This window comes from Pundamilia nyererei, unplaced genomic scaffold (genome assembly GCF_000239375.1).
Source record: "Pundamilia nyererei isolate P.nyererei 1_Seehausen unplaced genomic scaffold, PunNye1.0 scaffold00024, whole genome shotgun sequence".
NCBI classification, from domain to species: domain Eukaryota; kingdom Metazoa; phylum Chordata; class Actinopteri; order Cichliformes; family Cichlidae; genus Pundamilia; species Pundamilia nyererei.
In genome coordinates, this window is record NW_005187425.1 from 2,454 (window position 1) to 24,651 (window position 22,198).

At 37.1% G+C, this 22,198-nt stretch overlaps 3 protein-coding genes across 5 annotated transcripts in view; 2 read left to right on the plus strand and 1 right to left on the minus strand.

Annotated features, from left to right (window-relative positions):
• Positions 1-6: 6 nt before the first annotated feature.
• Positions 7-5,023, minus strand: LOC102213061 (cytochrome P450 3A40-like). The gene is made up of 13 exons (XM_005727289.1): positions 4,789-5,023; positions 4,575-4,668; positions 4,384-4,436; positions 4,047-4,146; positions 3,372-3,488; positions 3,061-3,146; positions 2,829-2,971; positions 2,607-2,731; positions 2,094-2,178; positions 1,707-1,867; positions 1,383-1,609; positions 245-407; positions 7-155 (listed from the first exon to the last, which is right to left on the minus strand). Exons 1-13 carry the CDS (start codon positions 4,854-4,856, stop codon positions 81-83), a joined length of 1,497 nt encoding a protein of 498 aa, XP_005727346.1. The 5' UTR covers positions 4,857-5,023; the 3' UTR covers positions 7-80.
• A 303-nt stretch (positions 5,024-5,326) lies between these two features.
• Positions 5,327-8,625, plus strand: mrpl57 (mitochondrial ribosomal protein L57). Of its 2 annotated transcripts, none has more exons than XM_005727290.1 (2): positions 5,327-5,510; positions 7,223-8,625. In XM_005727290.1, the coding sequence occupies exon 2, from the start codon at positions 7,238-7,240 to the stop codon at positions 7,547-7,549; it is 312 nt and encodes a 103-aa protein (XP_005727347.1). In that variant the 5' UTR covers positions 5,327-5,510; positions 7,223-7,237; the 3' UTR covers positions 7,550-8,625. The 2 variants fall into 2 exon arrangements, with proteins under 2 accessions (XP_005727347.1, XP_005727348.1); XM_005727291.1 differs by lacking the exon at positions 5,327-5,510 and adding an exon at positions 5,587-5,669.
• A 1,525-nt stretch (positions 8,626-10,150) lies between these two features.
• Positions 10,151-22,198, plus strand: part of kcnh1a (potassium voltage-gated channel, subfamily H (eag-related), member 1a) — a 51,633-nt gene continuing 39,585 nt past the window's right edge. For both annotated transcript variants that reach the window (XM_005727292.1, XM_005727293.1), the window contains exons 1-4: positions 10,151-10,379; positions 15,219-15,342; positions 21,213-21,319; positions 21,648-21,776. In XM_005727292.1, coding sequence (XP_005727349.1) covers positions 10,307-10,379; positions 15,219-15,342; positions 21,213-21,319; positions 21,648-21,776 — 433 coding nt within the window. In that variant the 5' untranslated portion in view covers positions 10,151-10,306. The remainder of the gene's footprint in view (positions 10,380-15,218; positions 15,343-21,212; positions 21,320-21,647; positions 21,777-22,198) is intronic.

Consider the following 22,198-nt stretch of genomic DNA (forward strand, 5'->3'; position numbering starts at 1 on the left):
TCCTGGCAGCAGTTCCCTCACGTTAAAGCAAAAGCATAAAATAACATGTTTGATGGGATTTGAAGATGTTCCCTCTTAGATTACTGATTTCTGGGAACAATCTTGAGTTTTACAGGCTGAACTGGCTGAAACTTCCAGTCAAACTGAAGTGGAATCTAAAGAAGAGAAAAGAAATGGATGTAACATCAGGGACAGGACAAAAAAGTAGCATCATAGTCTGAATGTGGAGGAGTGTTGCTCTTACCATGGTCTCTTTGCACGTTTCCAAAGTGTACTTCTGCAAGAGACGGACAATAATCATCTTCATGACGAGGAGGGCGTAGCGCATCCCAACGCAGTTACGAGGGCCGAGTCCAAACGGCATGTACGCATATGGGTTCACCTCCTCCCCGCTGTCTTTACTGAACCTGCAGATACAGATCAAATAAGCCTTTAAAAATCATGGAGTTACTACGTAAAAGGAAAAGGCTCTGCATGCTGTTACAGAGGATGCAGTTAATCTAGCTACTCGAAACAGTAGCAAAAAATCCTCTGTTGAATTCTTTTTTTTTTTTACATTAATTTCAGGTGTAGTATTCAGTAGGAATATTTGTAGTTTTAACTTCAGTGCTCTAACACAAAAACGAATACTGTTAACCCTCTACAGCACAGCGTGGCCCCTGGACTACAGAAAGGTTTTGGGTGTCTATAATGAGATAAGATTCGGCGTCTCCTAAATCACATCCTGATGAAGCTTTAACACAGTCTTAAGACACCACTGGATAAGTCTCTGGCTATCCTTGACTAAAAGTAAAGGGACCTAAAACTTCTCATGAAGTCTGCTCGAGAGGATCTGTCAGGATAAATGGGATGAATGACCCAAAATCCATGTGTGGAACCTGCTGCCAAAGGGACTGTTGCAAACTATCCAATTAAGAGAACCTGAGTGTTACAAATGAGAGATTCAAGTTTTTGATTTTCATTAAATTTTCAAAAATGTCAAAATGTCATCACTTCATTACTTGAAATATTAAGAATAAACTGATGGGAACTATAATTTGTATATATTTAAATAGAAGGAATTATGCAAATACACAGAAATCTAAAAAAGATGAAAAGAAATTGAATCTTTTTATAAATGTATTTAAAATAAATCTATAACTAATTTCGATACAGCCTTGCTTTGTCTTGTTGTGATGATTGTGTAGATGTCTTTGAGTCACTTCTTGTCAGAAAACCCAACGGTATTTCAGCATCTATGTCAGATTTGTTTGTAAGGTTTACAAAGACAAAGTGATATGAGTGGCTTAGTATATAGAAATAAACCTTGTAAAGCACCCTTTCTTTAGTAATAGTTTCCAAGATTTAACCAAGATTGATTCTTGATAAGATTGCAGATTTACCTCTCTGGTCTGAAAAGCTCAGGTGAGTTCCAGTAGCGTGGGTCTTTGTGCAACAGCCACACAGGAATCCCAATTACGGTTCCTTCAGGGATGGTGAGGCCATGCACTTGCACAGTTTTTTTGCATGTCCTGTCGAGCCGAGGGCCAGTGGGAATCAAACGCAATGACTCGAGTATAACATGGTCCAGGTATTGCAGGTCGGTCAGCTCCTCATAAGAAATGGGTGCCTAGGCAAAATATGAAAACACACAATCACAAAAAAGGAAAATGTGATAAGACTGTCTGCTACGGTAACAAGACAAATTATGTGAGAAATTACTGTACATCTTTCTTCAGCTTAGCATCAATTTCTTTGTGTAAGGTCTGCAACGCATCAGGGTTGGTGGCCAGATTATAAAGCATGTATGTAAGAGTGGTACTGGTGGTCTCATAGCCTCCCAAGATAAAGACCAAGGCCTGGGAAAGGATCTCATGTTCAGTCAAACCTATCAAAAAGAGAAAAATCCTTGTCAGTTTCAGAATCATATTCAAAGCTAGTGTAGTCCTAATGTAATAACTGACTGGTATTGGTTAAACACTGATTTAAAGTCCAACCTTCCTGGTGTACATTTTTGATACTCATAGCCAGCCTGGCTGTCTCTAAATATTTGCAGGGATGTTATAGGGATATAATATCCCTGTTTATGGATTACCTCTCTGGTAAAAACATACCTTTATTTGGCTGCTCTTCATCATTCTTATACTCCTTTTTTGGGATCTCACTCTGAATTAACACCTGCAGGAAGTCTGCTCGGGCCTAGACCAAAAAGACAACATTCAGTATCAGCAACAAATGCAAACTTGCTCAAAGTCTATTGACTCAAATATGGGTGACTGAAAGACAACAGCAGAAGAAAATTGCAAATTATATCTGCAATATGGGTAGACTGTATGTAAAAGATGAACACAGTTTTCAATTGTTGACCAGCTAATAGTCAGGTTATTAAACCTGTGAAAAAAAACAACACATTTCTCATCTTTAGTTTTGTTTTTTTAATACAAATTAAAATAAACCAGAAAAAAATTTGTAGATAAAGGGCAGGCAGCTCATTTCCTGTTTTCAAGCTAATATAATGATCTTGATTGCTGCACTTCACAGACATTAATCTTTAAATATAATGTAACAAAATAGAAAGCCTTTGATTTTGTGAAATGTTGAACTTCTTTTATAAATGTTATTCTTACAGATTCATCTTCACGATGCTGGGTTTTAAATCTCTTAATGATGTTGTAGAAAAAGTCAATGCTGTCTTTGGGCATGATTTCAATCTTCAGGAGCTCCAGCAGATGTTTACCAAAGGGAAAAATCACTGAAAGGAGACAAAAGAGCAGTTGAACAAAAATTAAAAACCTAGCAATACTATATGAGCAAATGGAGTTTGAATAAGGGTCAAAAGGAGGTCATACTTAGGAAAAGTATAGGCCAAAATTTGAAGTTAAGGACCTTCTGGACCTGCACATTCACAGGATCATTTGGATTGTTTATGGAGTCTGTCTCCACGCTGAAAGAAGCACTGGTCACAGTGTCTAAACTGTAAGGAGCCACAAACCTATGAGAATTGGAAAAGACAAGTCAGAGCATTATTTACTATAGGATGAACAATGCAATATGCTGGCATATTAAAGATTAACAACATACTGTTTGACATTGATGGGTTCATCCAAATTTGTTTCCTCAAGTTTAGCAACAAGTCGGTCTGCATAGCGAGCAACAAGGGGATAAACCTTAACAAGGAGATAAAGTAGGAGAATTATATTATTTATGTTTTGTTTGGAATGCATGTCAGTGGGTTTACAGAGACAAAAAAAAAAATGTAGATACTATTTACATCAATGTAACTAACAATGTTGGACCAGAAAGACAGAACTTTTCATAAGACATGAGAGAGAATTTCCTTAAGACAGATGAACAAAATTGGAGTTACAACATAACTGACACATTATATCAACCTGTTTCAGTCTTCCACTGGTGAAGCATGGGGACACGGTGTTCCGAATTCTTTTCCACCTCTCGTCTTTGACTACTGAAACTGCATCATCCAGAGGTCCATTCATAAAACCAGAATCCTGTGAAAATTAAATTACACTTAAAGCTTAAATTTAGCTTCCTCCAGCATCTCCATGTCCAACATCAACTTATGAACTTTGCTGAGATAATGTAATGCAACTGTAATGTCTTTACACCTTTATCTCTAGGTTGACTCTATGGTGTGCATATTATTATTATACATAGAAGAAAGTAAAAAAAAAAATTTTAAAATGTATATATAGAATACATATGGAAATGTATATTGTAATTTTTTTTGTCAAATATATAACTATACAACAAGCTGCAACTTATCTTAATTTAGCACAAAGATTAATAACAAACTAGAATAACAAGCACGTCTGTTCTGTCTGTAATGCTGTTTTTTAATATGTGCATAAGTGAGTACAAATGACAAATTTGAAGAAAAAAAAATACATTTCCCATGTTTCATTAGTACCCACCCGACAAAACCAGGCAGGTTGTCTAACTATTCCTGCTACTGAATGACGGCTAAATTAACACATTCATGCAAATAAACCCACAAAGGTCCCATTGCGTAGGTTTCACTTTGCTATGTGATACAAATGGTCTCTTACCCTGCGGTTGGTAAACACAGTGTAGCACTCCTTCACAGTGACAGTTTTAATAATCTCAGGGTCAGCCACCATTAAAACCGGTGTTCTTGCATCGTACAACCTGCAAAAAGGAGGCATCTAGTCATTTGAGTTAACATTTTGGATCTTCATGCTTCAACCAAAAGAGATTTGCACTTTTTTAAAAACTATTTCAGGTCCAAAGGAGGAACACCTTCATAAAAACAGGAAATATTCCCAATCTTAGTCACGTACAGCTTATTTAAAAGGCACGTAAGTGCAGCTAAGTGTACTTGGATACATGAGTTGAAAACATCTTTCACATGAAGCAACAACTCACCCCCAGATGTCCCCATACTTCGCATGGCACTCTTGGTCAAAAGCAAGAATTCCCTACAAGAAGATGCATGTATGCATGGATGTATGCATTCAAATTAAATAGAGAAGACAGGTACTCATTGTCAGTCATCAGTCAGCTCCTTTTTACTGTAAGGTGAGGTGTATTACTATGTTGGTGTTTGGTTTCCTTACCTTTTTAAAGCCAAGCCCTGTTCCAACAAAAGGGAGAGGCGATGGTCCAGGTATCCCCAGCTTTTTGAAAAAACGATATGGCCAAATTCCATACCTGTGTTACAAAAAAAGAAGAAAAACTGAGATCGATATGACATCAGTTATTATAAACAAATAACTATCACAACTAATAACAAAGCTTGACACCCATTTGTTTCCTTCGCAGAATACTCACAGCAAAAGCAGGGTAAACACGATCGCCAGCAACGTCCAAGTGGTTGGTGAAAATAATGTGAAAAACATTTTAGACTTTCTTCCTGAAAACGCTGGAAAAGGGACTGAGGAAACGCGCTGGGAGCCTGATCTTAAAGCCACTCCATGATGGGAGGAGACTGACAAATTATCAGCTAGGCTGTAAAAAAAAAAAAGAAAAGAAAAGAAAAAAAGAGGTCAGTGGTGGGTCAGTTATCTTTAGTCACCACCTCTGACTCAGCAGGTTTTCCAGGATATCAAACAAAAAATTTGATCAGAAAAAAAGGTTTATATGAATTGCAGCATTTAAATTCACAATAAACAAACAACTTAAATAAAGTAGCAGTTTGGCGCAAAAACTGCTAGTTTTTTAACGCTCAGATGCGTAAATTTGCAATTACACGACCTAATAAACAATTTAAATGTCAGAGTATGGTACTTTTTTCTAATGATTTCCTAATTACACATTTAAAAATAGTTTAAGCCTTTCTTTAAAAACAAACAAACAAACGCGTATTTCGGAAGACTTTTGGGCCTTTTTAGGCCCCATAGTTTGCCCGGAAATACAACCAATGACCCGGGAAGTTAGCTGCGGATGCTAGTTATGCGGCTTGTTTTCTGCCTTTTTTGTTCTTTGTATTATAATCAAATAGAGTGAACCTGTCTTCTGGTCAGAGATTCGGCTGCTTTTAACGCAGTCATAAGGTAAGTTAAAGGTTAGATGCGTGGTTTCCCATTGTGTGCCTGCTGTGACTCTGAAATGATGCATTTTTAAACTGTCCTTGTTCTGCAACGTGAAGCACGGTTGACATTAGCTTTCGTTTAGAGCTTCCATTTACAGCTTTGCATTTAAACCACGCTGAGGTATTTGCTTGTTCCATATTTTTAAATATTTTCCCAACTTTATAACGAAAAGGTTAGACTCTTAATACATTTTATGATTTTTTTTTCTTTTTATAACGGTTTCTGTGTTAAGGGCATTTACTTGTGGGGCGTCAAGGTTGTTTTTAGTTGATGAATCACATACAGCTTAATCTGACCTCAGTAAAACCGTTGGACAAAAACTTACCTTTTCTAAATGTTTGGTAGTATAGTTAACATTTGATATTGGTTCACGAAGCAGATAATTTAGGGGGCAAATGTAGGTTTTGCTAGAAATTTGTCCCGTGCCACTCTATTCATGCACATCACCAGGCTCCTCATTTTGCATTATAACCCTAGTTGTTTCCTGTTATATCATATATAATATATTTTATATCAGAGTATCACTACACAATTAACATGACCCCCAAAATGTACTTTAAGGATGTCATTGCAATATTTACAGTGAATGTTGGAATAAATGAATAATTCAGATGTAAGTCAGATTTATTTTAATTAGCAAGAGGATTAGTATAGGATATTCATAGTGTGCATATTTTATTTATTTATTTATTTTTAATAACTCGCCATTAGTTATAATGGCAAGGTTAGACTCTTAGCAAGTTTTATGTCCACTATACTCCTAATAATTATTTTCCACCTAATAATCCTTACTATATAACTCTGTTGATGTATAACCTAAACATCAAAGATATTTCCCAGATGGAAAAACGATTGCAGATATATTTTAAAAAAGTAAGTTGGTGCAAGGTTAGCAGCTCCAAATATTTTGGAGTCCAGTGTAAACATTCCCAAGTCTAGGTAGCTACTCTGTTCCTTCCGTTTGGTCTTTTTAAAAGGAAAATCTGAATGCAGCATGACGCATGATGGCTTGAATGTGGTCTTTTTATGTTTCATCATTTGCAGCATTTTTTTTCCTTTTTTTAACGGGCTGTGGGTCAGGAGGTAGAGTGGGTTGTCTACCAATCGGAAGGCTGGAGGCTTAATCTCTGGCTCTATTCTGCATGCCGAAGTATCCTTGGGCAAGATACTGAACGCTGAATTGCTCCTGACGCATACTGAGTGTGCCTGTTAGATTAAAGTTAAAATAAAGTTTCCCCTAAATGAAGTTTTATTGGTGAAATAGTGAAGTTTCTCAGTGTAAAGTTGGATTCATAGCAGTATGTAGTTAGCATTATGGGAATTGTTTATTGTATGCTTTTTTTCTTTTCTTTTTTTTTAACAAAACTTGAAAATCCAAACGTCTTAGAAAACTGGTTTGTCAAGCAATTGCCAGTCTGTCCCAACCTTCATTGGATTTAATGGCAGTATAACCTGACAGCTTTCCCTCAATGTACTTTTTATTTTTAGCCCTTTCTCAAAAGAAATCATTTTCATTTAAAATGTTCAAGTTTGTAATCACTTTGTCTTTTGGATATTTTCTGCCAATTTTGAATGTGTCTCTGAAGCCCCGCTATATTTTCACCAAAACCCTTTTGCTGTCATAAATTGTCACCACAGCAGTCCCTAATTTCAGATGTTTTTGTCTTTCACAGAAATAATTTGCCATCATGTTCCTCACCCTCACCCTTCTGCGAAAAGGTATTCCTGGAAAGCAGTGGATCGGAAAGTATCGACGGCCTCGACAGATTACTTGGCAAATGAAACACAACACACTGAAGCAGCTGGAGCGCGAAGCTGAGAACGAGTACTGGATCAGCCGGCCGTACATGACCCAGGAACAGGAGCACGGGCATGCAGCAGAACGCAGAGCCCAGAACTGGCTCAAGATCAAGGAGGCCAGCTTTGCGAATTTTCCTGAACACAAACGCATCACAGATCACCTGAGTCATCTGAGAATCACCAAGAACTGGTCAAGTTAACGTGTGAAGTGACATGCAAAGACTGTGTTTATAGTATAACAATCTAAAACAGTTAATTTGTCCAAAGAAGCCCTGTTTTTGTTTATTATGGCTTATTATTACTGATTTGCTTGTTGTCAACTGAGAAGCCACCTTGAAGTGTTCCCAAAAGACCGTTCTCACTCTCTCTGTTCGCAGATGTTTTGGGTTCGGCTGAAAATGTGACTGGCATTCTTCCTTTCGATGTAGCTGTCTTTGGATAAAATTCTCTTCAAAAGCCACGTTTTATCTGCGCGTCCTTAATTAAGAGCTTAACAACAAAATACACTTTGAGGTTCAGCCTCCCCACTGGTTACAAAAGCTCTTTAACTGAATGAGCTGCACAAGTGTATTCCATGAGGAAAACTGAGAAATTATATAGATTTTCTGGGGCATTTAGGGCGCAATTATGTAACTTTAACAAACAATTGAACACATTTTAATTTGTTGTGACTGTAAAGCCTTTTTGACCCTTTGAAGTTTTATAAGAGTGGGAGGAATATTTTTTTAATCTAAAGGAAATGCTTTGGTTTTATTCACTGATCCTTTTAAGGTATTGTGTTTGTAGGTAATGAGCCTTGTTATTTTATCTACTGCTCTGTAGTCTTGTGATAAGATATGCTTTATGATTCCTGCTATTGCCACAAATCTAAGGCTCTCCAGAGACTCTGGATTATTGGCCCTCATGAAAACTCAGATGCAGCACAACACTGTTGTCTAACAGTGGTTATTGCCATCACATATCAGTAATATTGACAGAACCAATACGTATCTGGAGGAAGAACCTTTTAAGGACATGAAGGAAGGTGTGACCCAAACACAAACTCAAATTACATGCCCTTAAATGGAAACACAGACCTGAGGCAAATTTATCTGTAGTTTACTTTAAGACATCATTCAGCATTTCCAAGCAATAAAGCAGACAATGCATAACACATGCTGTATTTGCCGTGGATATAAGAAATAATTCACTGTATAGTATAAACACCTTTGTTAAAATTCTTTTTTTTACAATGAGGGTTTAAAGAAGTGTCACAAACAATAGTATGAGATGCTGATATAGTTTGTGTTCTACATAAATCTGTGTTTTAGTTAATTGATAGCACTAAAGAAGATACTGACTGTCAGTGAGAGCACAACCAATCTGCACACACGCAGCATTACACTGTTGTCTGATAACAGTTATTGCTTTTATGTAATAATTCATAATTATATCACCAGACAGGTGGAAAAGCCAGCAGGTGACCTGATTATTATCCTTTTAAGGAAAGACTGGAGTAAGTTGTGACCAAATAAAAAAAAGAAAAGAAAGAAAAGCAAACACTGACTCGGAAATCATCTGCCCTTAAATGGAGCCATCAGGCTCATGTACCCACCCCAATGAGGGTTTATCGTCAATGACGTCCACATGGTGAGCATAAACACTTTGATTTTGTGTGCATAATGCCTGCAGATGCTACATGAGGGGTTAAAGTGTAACTGCCAATAATATAAGAAGATAATGTGCTCTGGTTGCTCCTCTCTTTCTATCAATGTGTGCAGGACAGTGAAATAGTAAAACAGCAGGAAGATTCTGCCATTTTCCACCTTTTTAATTGGTGTAGCACAAAACAGCGGTAACCAGAGCTTCTCTGCAGCGCAGGCAGGTTGCTGGTTTCCATAGTAGCCATCCAGTCTGATTTAGACTTGCAACAACAGGCGAGCCCAAACTGTGAGGACAGAAAACCTGCAGCCCTCACCTGCAAACCATTCATGACGTCATTCTTTCCACCTAAACTGTTTTAATTTCGATGGAAATGTCACTGCAGGATTTGTTTTCTTAGCCTGTCTTAGTGTGGCCAACTACGAGTCCGAAATAATTGAGCAAGATTTATGAGGCGATGAAAAAAATGTTCTAGAAAGAGCTCACGGCAGTAAACAAAGAGGAAACCACAAAGTTCAGCATTACTGTTCCTACAAATTAACTGACCAGAATTCTCCTGGGGAGATTTTAGGAAGGTTTTTTCTTAATTTAATAACACCTGCAAACTTATAAGAGAGGTTAAACCTCACTGTTTGAGATCTTTTTGACTTTTACATCTAAAAAAAACCAAAAAAACTGAGGGTCTTTTGAGAAGATTTGTCCTAATTCCCATGGTCTATTGTTGTAGTCTTTGTAAGATTTTGTGTCTATTAATGCATATTTTATGTTAGTTGGGGGGTGGTGTCTGTTTGGAGGTCATTTTCAGTTCTTTGAGGTTATTTTTGAGTCCCTTTGCAGTTGCCTTGGCCTCTGTGTGGATATTTAATTTATTTTCCAAAGAGAAATATGACTTCAAAACGTCTGTCCTAGGGGTTCCATTTCGCCTTTGGCCATCGGAGTTGTGCTTGTCGGGTTCTTTCATTTGTTAATCCCCGCGTGACTTAAACGCTCTTAGTTACACTACTGCAGTTTGTTGAGAGCAGGAGCCACTGCGAACTTTCAGTGTACGCATAATTATGTCCAGCAGATGGAGCTCCAGGTCCTGTTAGTAACACCAGTCAATAACAGCCAACCCAGAGTCTCTCCTCTCCTCTCCTGGATGATGAGGTGCGTAAAGAGGCGCCAACGCACCACACCGGGCTTGAGAGGTAGCTAATGAGCACACCAGACAGCCAGCCCCTGTCCAAGAAATCCGCTCAGAGCCGGAGACACCATGAAAACAAACTGCAGATTGCGGAGTAACGATTCACCTGCAGACGACTGAGTGAAGCGGCAGGATGGCGGGGGGTCGGAGGGGACTTGTGGCCCCTCAGAATACTTTTTTGGAGAATATTGTCAGACGGTCGAACGGTAAGGATGATGCGATTTAAACATTAAAAATGAACTCTACTCTGTTTTGGAAAGCTAGACATAATAAATGCCTCGACACAGTCAACTAGTCTAATTAACTAAATAACGAGGAGGGCTAATTAATTAAGAATCCTTTATTGAGATTTTTTAAAGTAACATTTTTGTGATCTTTTTACCAGGAGGGGAAAAACTACTGGGTGTTAAACATTCTGATTAATGTTTCTAGTAGGACTGTCAATATCTCACTCATGTATTTAGAGTAAGCATATTCATCTTTAAAATGATTTCATTTTTTCACTTTCACTTTTTCACTGTGTGCATTACAAGCATTAAATGTACTACTGATTACATAAGACCATTGGAAATGTCCAAGGAAAGACTGTATGGCTCAGAAATGTCTGGCATGATACTTATTTCTACAGTTTTCACATAAATAGATTATCAGTATAATATAGAGAGTGAAAAGTCCTGCTTTTGATAGCATTCACTTTAATTTCCCTTTAAGTTACAGGTCAGTTTGAAATTTAGCTGTTGGGATTTTATTATCAACATCTGAGGCATTATTATTTATTAAACTAAATCTAAAAATGTATCCAAAAGTAGTTGACATTTGTCCAAACATAATCCTAATAGTAATTTTTATCATGTTCACTTTTCTTCATGGAGTCTGGAAAGCCTTGCACCATGTTGTAACTGGTGCTATGAATCAGTTAATAAAGAGGATTTAGGCTTTCTGTTATACCATTTTGAGTTACATTTCACTGAAAGAAAACACACAGACCAGACTTCTCAGGAAAAACATATGAACTAAAATTAAGATTCTTTCTTTTTTAAACTTATAGAGACAAGTGGGATTTGTTAAGCCAACTGTTCTGGCTTCAGTAAAAACACAGAAAGTAGCTTTTCTGTGTTTTTTAGATCCAACAGGACGTGACAGCACGGACTGGAGAGTTGACAGCTAGCTGTGACAGAGAACCACCTGCGTTTGTTGCCTCTGTCATGAGACACATTTTGGGAAAATTACTGGATACGTACTATCTTTATGTTTTTGTTTTTGTTTTAAATAGGGGTTCACACATGTGAAACCACCATGTTTCTGTGCATGAACTCTCCGCCTCACTGTCAGTCTGCTCCTGCTGCACATATCTACATTTAAATGTGTTATGACAAACAGGGAGCAGCCTGCTCAGAGACAGTGACAGCATCTCTTCACAGTGAGGCTGGCTTTACAGCGTGATGTCTGGATTCCTAAGCTGTATAATATATTTAAGAAAATCCACCCGTTAAAAACAAAAGCAGATACATATGTTTTTCTTATGACCTTAGGCAGCCCATGATGGATTAGTGAGCGGTAAATCTCTCCCAAGCTTGAAACAAAGGAGCCGAGACTATAATCTGCTGGATGCCACTGAGACAGTGGTGGGTGGGCATTCGCAAACAATGAAATATTCCTTTTATGTACCAGTCATTCATTTTTAAATAGCTAGCTTTGTGCTATATTTTGACGACAGCGTTCAAGACAACTTTTTGATTTTCGTGCCCAGCAGTTCACCACCTACTTTGACTTTTAAATTATGCAGATATCTTCTCTTCTCTCACTATACTTACACTCCCCATTTAAACCTGTCAAACATTTTTCTCAGCACTTGTCTTAAAAGGAAACGAACAGTCACAAAGAACAGCACTGATGGCTCAATTACACATGTCAGTAACTTAAAAAGGTACATATTATGCTCATTTCCACCTCTGTATTTTTATTCTGGGATTCCACTAGATTAGCTTTGCATGTCTCAAAGTTTAAAAAATGTCTTCGATATACCTGTTTTATATGTTGCCCCTGAGTTCGTCCTCTTGTCCAAAACAATCTCTAGATTTCTTTACTAAAGTCTATTTTCCTCTGATTGGCTGACATCTCGAAGCCTGCCGAGGGGCAGCACTGACAGTTCTATGTGCTGCCCCTGTAGAAGACGACTGTATAGAAACATCACATGGGAAAAAACAGACTGAAGCCTGAGATTCTGGCTCATAGAGATTAGAGATCATTGTTTGAAACTTTTTCTCCCAAAATTTGGTTCATAGTAACAACCTGCATACGTCTGTTTACTTGTCTTTTCAAATGACAGTATACTAACAAAAAAATATAAGATAGGCACGGTTGAAGAAACAGCTGAAACAACGTCAGATTACATTGATATTAGTGTTATATTTGATACTGTAATATAAACTTACCTTGTCTTTTGTAGAACATAGTCATGTTAGCTATACATTTTATTTTGTATTTATGTTTTTCTGTAGCAGTGTTGTAGAAGAGTGTATGTAGTCCAGGCATTTTAAGAGCACTGAGCAACACTGATAATGTTACACTATATTTGCAACTCATCCAGTTATGTGCAAATGCAATGCTGGCATTACTTTAGGTGCTTTTACGGTTGGTCCCACATAAAATAGGGTAAAGCATAACAGGTCGCTTTTATTTGTTTCGAGTAAAGGTGCCACAAAAGTGTCCTGGAAACCTCGAAAACTGTTACAATGCATCTCAGAAATTAGTATAATTATAACCAATCAACAAAAACAGAATGCTACCAGTTCAGGCCCAGCTGATGATCAGCTGTTAGAATGATTATTCAGCTGCTGAAACAGCTGCTGTTGTTTATGGTAGTGCACTATCAGGTTATGCAGTTGCCATTCTGTTATACATTTGCCACATTTTATCGAATTAAACCAAAATGCTTATTTTTAGGACCTCCATCAAGAGCTGCAGCACATTTGACTCTAACGAACTTACCACATTTAAAGTCACTTAAAATACCTTTCTTTCCCATTTCGATGTTCAGATTGAGCTTTGTCAGGTCATCTTGACCATGGCTGCATTCCTAAATATGTCAAGTTGCTGCCGATTGGCTGATTGGATATTTTTGTTAATGAGCAGTTGAACAAGTGTAGCTACTGAGCGGGGCAATGGGTGTATAAGTGAAGCTGATGTTAGCTGAAGAAAGTTGAATCCATTAGCAGCTAAAGTGGCAAATATTTCTCTCAGAAGTTATTAAAGATGAAATCAAAGCTTAAAAAAATTGATCACAGGGTTATAAATGTGATTAAGTTTGCATGCTTGTTTCTGTTTTTATCTGCACTCATGTGGCCACTAATGTGTTAACTTAATCAGAATAGTTTTTTTTTTCAGATAGTTGCTTTAAATGTCTATCAGCAGCTATTCAAGTTAAACACAAGCGTGTCTCTGTTTGTTTGACATTCAGTGCATGTTTCTCTCTGTAATCTGTTAACCCTCTTTTCTTTTCAAACATTTCAGTTTGGACACTGTCACATAGGCAGACAGGTACTATGAAGTTTAATTTGGCGTGCTGCTCATATTCCCCCCGTCAGTGTCTCTCTTTTTGTAATGTAACACTTAATGTTCTAGACCAAATGCTGTTAATTTACAAAGCTCAGATCTGAAATGTTTGCTGCAACCCATTAGTGAGTTAACAGATGCCTCCTTTTATGCCTCCTTCCTCCCAGGATCCCAACATTAACATGTGTTCACTGCAAAATAACATGTTGGCATGAAATGTTCTGTGCATCGTCCCCATGCTTTTAGTGATTATTCATGTGTTTTTGTGTTTAGATGTGATATATAAACTGTGTTTTGTGACCCAGTGTTTTGAATTCCTTCCCTCCTGCTCCTTTACCTCAGTGTTGTGACATTGTTATAGTCTATGCCTGTATGTTTAGTTTTTCATGTTAGCTAAAATCACTATGTCCACTACTACATAGTATGTTTTATTTTATTATGTTATCCATAAAAATCACCAAAATCTTCCTTTGTTTTTGATCCCTGTAGAACATTGTGTCATTGTGTGAGCTAGCTTGCAGGCATTATATGCGTAATGTTTTGCGCATTTTATATATCAAAATGTGCATATGCACAAGTTATTTCATTTGTCATTTAAATGCAAATGTTATTTGTAAAAGTGACACATATTCATGTTAAAATTTGTCTGAGTTTTTCAAAGTTTCCCAGAAAAACCCACTGCAGTCATTTGCACAATGTAGTACTTTATCTCGGTTTTTTAAAATGTCCCCTAAAATAAAAAAAATAGCAAATCTATCTGTTTATTTAATGTATTACGACATGAGTAACAGCTTGAGTAGGCTAATTATATAACTGCTGACAGGTTGAAAAAAGGATGGAAGCAAGTACGCATGCGAGTCTGGTTATTTAAGCTTATTAACATTTAGCCACAAATACGTTTTGCTCTGAATAATTCAAAATATGCCACATGATAACAAATGTGTTCTATTCTCCATAAAGGGTAGATACAGATATTTACAGTTTTCTATATCTATAAATTAATGGCAAACATAACTACTTTTTCACACACACACATTAAGCAGCCAATTAGGCCTGTTACAAACTCTACATAGGTAAATATAAAAAAGCAATGAAAACCTGTTTTTGCACTGCCAAGGAGCAAGTTAATGAAGCAGATAGTTGGATGCTTTCTGCATAAGCAAAGAGTTTACGTTTGGTTACATTTGTTTACACTTGCCCTGAGTGTTTAATGAGCCGTAGGCGACCGTGGACTCTAATAAAAATCTTTAAACTGCTTTAAGTCACCAACCTTTTTAATGATAGATATTACTAAGATAAACATATGCTTATAAAATAGAAAGAGAGATACAGATATAGATGGATAGTGGTCAATAACTTTTTTACTTTTTCAGTTTAAGATACAGGTCTTTTCCCTTACCCTGTAGTTGAAGTATGTTACACTACAATGCTATTTTTAGGAAATGCTGCGAGTTATTTGCCCTTTTTATTTCCTGTTCACTCTAAAACAGATACCAACTTTGTCCTGGGAAATGCTCAGATAGTGGACTGGCCCATCGTCTACAGCAATGATGGTTTCTGCAAGCTGTCGGGGTATCACAGAGCAGAGGTGATGCAGAAAAGCAGCACCTGCAGGTAGGCAAAAGGGAACTCTATCTATTAATATATTGTACGTTAAAAGCTAAAAACAAGAAACTGTCATACGTATTTAAATTTATTAAGAGAATTTCAAGAACACATCACAACATAAACATTAGCTTTGTTCATTTTAACAATTATTTGTTAATTACAGAGAAGTAATGAACTAAAAACTAAAAGTTTAACATAGCCTGGCTCTGGGTTGGCAAAACCTAAAACTACATCATGTAAAAGGAGGGCTTAACATGTAATTTGGCTATTTTTCAGCACATAATTGGTAGATTAATTAAGAGCTGTCTTCATTCAAAGACATCATTAGAATGAGTGCCAGGGATGTATAAACCAGTCGTACAAATACGCCAAGAGAGCAGCCCTACACATTAGATTTACTTCAGACTTGATCTATTTGAATGTTATGGGCTGCTATAAGTGCAGTTAGGTCCAGCAGTCAAACAACTAAACGTGTGCAAATTCCAGGGATACTTGATACTGTTTGCACTGCTGTGATTTCTTTCTTCTAACGTACAGCTCCAAAAGTTGCACGTAAAAATGTATTCCTTCAGCAGAATGGTTTTTTTTTACATTTACAGTACTGAAAATTCAAAGAATCAGTAAAAAAAAATTGGAGCTTACAGACGATTTTAACCCAACACTGAACACGAACCTGGCCTAGAACAAGGTAATGTACTGTATTGTACTGTACTACTGAAAACTTTAAATTTAGACTCAAAATACTTCATTAAGCCCTCAAGCATTTAGTTGTTATGGCACTAACTTTTTTTTACAGCTGTTTCTCGTCAATGAATAAATAAGATTGTTCAGTGACACTTTGAGAACATGTTATGGCCGCTGCTGTCTCGATGAGCTCCTGGCAATGCTAAAATATTCACACTTTATGTTTAATCAAGTTAGTTTAAATTTCTCCATTAAAAAGAAATGTGTGGAGCCCTCAATTAGATCCTTTCATCACATAGGTATGGTATTACTTTGGGTCCTGTGATTAAAAGATCTATATGGGGTTGGCACTGTTTGATCCGACATCAGACAGTTTAATATGTAGTTTTGTCACAATAGGAGCCAATTTTTAGTTATGGATGCAGTTACTGTGAATTCCTTTGTTTTTATGCATTTACACCTTCTACCACCAAGCAGAGCGCGCTGATGTTGTGAGGTGGGAAAGCCTTATTTAAGGAGGATAATGTAATCAGTAGTTGCTTGTGATCCGAAAGATCTGCCTTTAATGAATATTTGGAGTTATTTTAATTGAAATGGAAAATATAGCCTATACTGCAAATAGTCCCTACATGCCACAACTGACTATATGTAGTGTTTTCAGATTGAACTTCTTCGCAAATTTGCTTGTTAATTACCAGAATAAGAGGAACATTCACCCATCAGCAGTACATGCAAATGTTTTTTCTGTTATTTTTTTAATGAAATAGCAAGAAGTGCTTCTGGTCAGGTGCAGCGTCTGCAGTAATGGGATTTGTTGTTCAGTACAGTGAAGTTGTACTTGAGGTACATTTACATATTCCAGATCATCTTATCACTTTAATTAAACCTTGATAACCTGAGTAAACACAAAGTGCACACTCTAAATGATATTTTCATTTATTAGGGGGTTAAAAAGCTATCCAAACCTGCCTGTGTGAAAATTTAACTGCTCTTTTAACAACTGGTTGTGCCATTTTTGACAACAAGAACTGCAATCAAGTGTTTGTGACTGGCCGTTTTTCACATTGCTTTGGAGAAATTTTTGCACATTGTTCTTTAGACAATTGTTTTAATTCAGCCACACTGCAGGATTGTCAAGGTGGACTTTCTGGTGTTTTATGGATTATTGTCCTGCTGCATAACTCGAGTGTGCTTGAGCTTCAGAGCATGAACTGATGGCTGGACATTTTTGGCAAATGTGAGGCTCTTTGTTCTTTTTGGTCAGCTTTGGAGCTCTTCCATAGATGCTATTTTTGCCCAGTCTCTTTCTTATTGTTTAATCATGGACACTGATCCTAACTGAGGGTGAGGCCTGCAGTTATTTAGATATTCTGAGTTCTTTTGTGACCTCATGGATGAGTCGTCAGTGTGCTCTTGGAGTAATTTTGGTAGGCTGGTCTCTATGAAGTGTTCTCCAGTTGTGGATAATGGCTCCCACCGTGTTTGCTTCCAGTCCCAAATCCTTAGAGATGGCTTTGTAACCCTTTCCAGACCAAGAGATTACAATGACTTTTATATTGAATTCTTTAAATTCTGGCATGATGTGTTGTGTTTTGAGATCTCTTAGTGTACTTCACTTTTAAGTTTTCTTGATTCAACAGGTCTGCCAGTAATCAGTGCTGGGTGTTGCTAGTGAAACTGAACTTGTAATAATTTGTAAACAAAAAGTGTGACAAACATGCAAAAACCACTACTGCTGTTCCTCCTGCATTATAACCTAAAGGATCACCAGAGTTTATTTATGTTTAATCCGGTAGGAGACATGACCTAACACTCCCAAACATAAATGCCAACTTCAATGACACATTTGTAGGAAAAGTCAGGGGATCAGAACAGATTTCATGGCAATATTGGTGGGATATTTCAGTCTGGGCCAAATTGCTGGGCTTGACATGGGATTGATAATGCTGTCTATAAAGCCGCGTCTCTAGCAGGGCTGAAGAGCCGAGTGATCAGTTTTTGATTTATTTGTCACAAATTCAAACCTAAAAATACAACTATCAGCTTAAACCTAACAATTAAGATGTGGATACACAGTTATTAGTGACACTGTGGGGCTAACTTTGCTATGTCAAAGGCCTGGCTTTATACGAGACCCAACTGACAGGAGAATCAATTCTTTTTGCCAGAGCATCTCACCAGAGGAAGTTCAAATTACACAGACCACTCAATTAGATCTGATATGATATTCCCATAGTTAAACACAGTCTAGCAGATTGTTTTGGGGTTTTTTGCACCGCCACAGAGCCGGAAACCAGACACAAATCTGTGATGTAATCAGCTTTATAGACAGCATTATCAATGAAACTGCCTTTGCATCACCGACTATAATGGTAAACCTGTAGATATACATAAACATAAATGAATAAAAGGTTATTGGAGTGAGTAAATCATTTCAGGACTTGTGTTTGTTGTGCCTACAATAAGGATGCCACTAACCACCATATTAATAGGATCCCAGTGAAACAGTTGGTGCTGCCAAATCTGAAAAACGTGGGAGATTTCATCTGTTGCGGGAGATGGTGTTTGTTACAGCCAGCACTGCGGCTATTACTGATTTAGACCCTCGGGTGCCCAAACATAAGCTGCAGAGCACTCGCCAATACAAATATTAAAGCCAATGTGTAATGGTTTGTTGTGGTTTAATATCAGGTGAGTAAATCAAGTGCAGGCTTCTGTTTGAAAGAGGAAGACAAACAAACTTAAAATCTCCCAAATGTCTTTGATGGAAAGCAGAAAACGAGTGAGGGAGGAAATCTGATAATTAATAAATCACTAATGCGTTATTTCTGCAATAGGTAGTAATGAATTGTAGGAGAACACACTGAGAGATATATTCATCACTAATTACTTAATTATTGTGGTGAAAAGATCATACTGAGCACTTACTATCAAACGGCTCACAAGAGTGAGGATGAGCGTAAAAAGAGGAATCGGTGATTAGTAGTTATCAGTGAACGAATTAATGGAACAAAACATTTCCGTATATAAACTTGCATTTCTCTATTTCTGCATTTTATTGGTTATTCCTGTTTCTTTGTAGCTACACTTCTTCACACGTTTATTCCTGTATTTCTTTGTGGGGATTTCTTAAGTCTAAAGCAGGATCTTGGTGAACTAAACAGAGGCAAATAATTGCTATTAAATATGTATGACAAAAGCCAACTGCTGACCTATTAGCAACACCCAATAGGGGCTGTTTATAGGCCTTATAAAATCACAGGGTAAGCATTTTGTGAGGTAGTCTTGCTGTAGGGAGATGTTAGGAAAGCGGCACACACTAGCATCGCCTCCTTTGTTTGAGATTATTTTTTCGGTTATTATTATTTTATAGTTATCAATATTTAATTTATCCCGAGAGAAGGGATTTGAAACCTTGAGTAGTGGTGGAAATTTTGAAAAATATCATCAACTTTAATGCTTTTTTTACAGTTTTTTGTGGCACAAACACTATTAGCGTGGGAAAAAGAAGAAGAAGAAGAAGAAGAAGAATAGATTTCCTGGTGCTTTACTGCTTTGTCAGAAGAATCTCTAAAAACGTCTAATTTTATCATGTTAAATGGGGCATTATTCTTACACGAAGAAATACTTTAAAAAGTTACATTAAACACAAATAATTAAGGAAAAAAAGATATTATTAAAAAACAAAAGACTTTCAGGTTGAAACTACAGTTTCTTGTGCCAACCTCTCTTAAATATATATATTTTAACTGGCATTGAAAGACATAATTACAATACTCCAGCTGTATAAAAGGCTATTATGACCACAGTAATAAAGTGATTTTCCCATGGCAGTGACTGTGAAAGCAGAAAATTTGATATATCTCAGCCCTCAACATGGTCATAAAGGCTGAATCTGAGCCAAGCAAGAAGCAAAACAAAAACCAGCTATTTCATTAAAACCCGGCAGCGCTGGAGTTACTGCCAGTGTTTAACTGCTTATGGAAGATAACTATACAACACTGTCTTTTTATGCATTGCTGTATGTTAGGAATAGAGTCACTGGCTATATACTCAGCAGCTTACACAGTTCTCATGTTAATAATTCATATATGCTGCATTTCTTTACATGAGTCGATACTCTGGGGGTTTTTTTGGGGTTTTTTGGGGTTTTTTTTAGCTGTGCCCATTGGTTCTCTACTGGAAGATCACTTTCCAGATCAATTTTATTTTTTAATCTGAACCATTTAAAAAAAAACAGTCATTTAGGTAGTAGCCACTTTCTCTTCAGACATATTCCGGCACCTTTAATCATCCTGGTGTTTAAGTTATTTTTATTTGATGTAAAAAAAATCAAAAAAATCCTGTGCCTTATTATGAGCTCATAAAACATTCACATTATGGATTTTTAATGTTTTTGAAGATGACTCAAACATAAGATGTATGCTCATTTCTCCAGAGTCTAATAACGAGCTCTTTTTGCACATCAGTTACATCCTTCTATAAACACACATGATGATGATGATGAAGTGATTTGAGGAATTGCTTTTACATATTCTTCTTTGAAGAATGTCATTCTCCTCCCCGCACAGGGGAAAGACGGGAGGTGTGAGATGAGGACATTCGTCACTGATGTTACATCAAGCGCTGGTCTGAAAAGTCTCTGCAGCATCAGAATTTAGTCTCATTAAATTTAGCCTTCCTTTTGTATTTCATAACAGACTATATTTAGATCACGCTGGAGCAGGCTGCTACTGAGGCTGGCACTAATAAGTAAAGTGAGATGAATGTCTCTGTAGTGTGCTTAAAAGTGTTCGTGGTTGCTTAACCCATCTTCAGGTTTAATTTGCATTTGGCCAATGAGCATCCAGGGCTGCATTTGTCTTTTTATGTTTTCAGGATACATTTATATGAATTTTAACCCACTTGATATTTTACACAGCTTGGTCTGCTTAGTTTAGATATCATTTTTTATAACTGAGGTGAAACTGAGAGGAAATCCTGACCGAGGCATGATTTAAAGGTAAATGCAGTGACACAAAAAGTTGTCAAAGCAGTGCTTGATTTTAAGCCAACAGAACAAAATCTCACAAGGTAATCTAACACTAAAGATATTTTCCCATTCAAACCTTTCTCGCCACCCTTTTAGTAAAAGAGAGAAAGCTGCTTCTCTTTTAAGATTTCAAATTGTTATTTCCCTTTGTGTTTTCCAGCTTCATGTATGGGGAGCTCACAGACAAGGACACGACGGAAAAAATGCGACTAACATTTGAGAATTATGAGATGAACTCGTTTGAAATACTGATGTACAAGAAAAACAGTGAGTAGCGACTCTACATGCGAGAAAAGAGAAAACTTCCACCGTCTCCTCATCATGCAAATGTATTCAGAGCCTCTGTAACATACAGCAGAGTTCAAAGGCAGCCAAGAACATTTCTACCTCTAGAAATGTACTAATTGGTTGAGAGCCAGACCAGAGGAGCCTTCCTCAGCAAAATGTGGCGTTGTTTGTTTCCTGTTGCTGGTGTAACATGCAAAGTTTTGAAAGGCCATCAAGATTCCTACTATGCTATATGCACACTCTGATTCTTTCCCTTTATAAGAAGCAGCAGATGAAGCTAAATGTGTGCTGTTCTTTGTACTTTCAGGGACGCCTGTTTGGTTTTTTGTGAAGATTGCTCCCATTCGTAATGAACAAGAAAAAGTGGTCCTGTTTCTCTGCACATTCAGCGACATCACAGCCTTTAAACAGCCTATTGAAGACGATTCTTCCAAAGGTTAGACTCTGGGAAAATTTAATTTGTTTAACTTCACATTTTTATCAGACAGGGTGAGAGGAGGTAAAATGGGAGAAAAAAAGAATGTACATCCATACTTGGGCGCCACATGAGTCTGTAAAATCCTGTTAGATCTATTTTTCCACTACACACGATAGACCCGTATGATCTACTTCAGAGGTAGAAGTCAAATCAGTCTGCCTGCTTTCACCATTCACCAGTCAAATGTGCCTCATCTTCATAGTTATCAGTACACAGCACAAAAAGTTATTCACTGGACTGTATGAGTGTTAGACAGATAAAATAAGATAAGATAAGATAAGATAAGATAAGATAACCTTTATTAGTCCCACACGTGGGAAATTTGTTTTGTCACAGCAGGAAGTGGACAGTGCAAAAGTTATGACGCAAAAATTAGAATA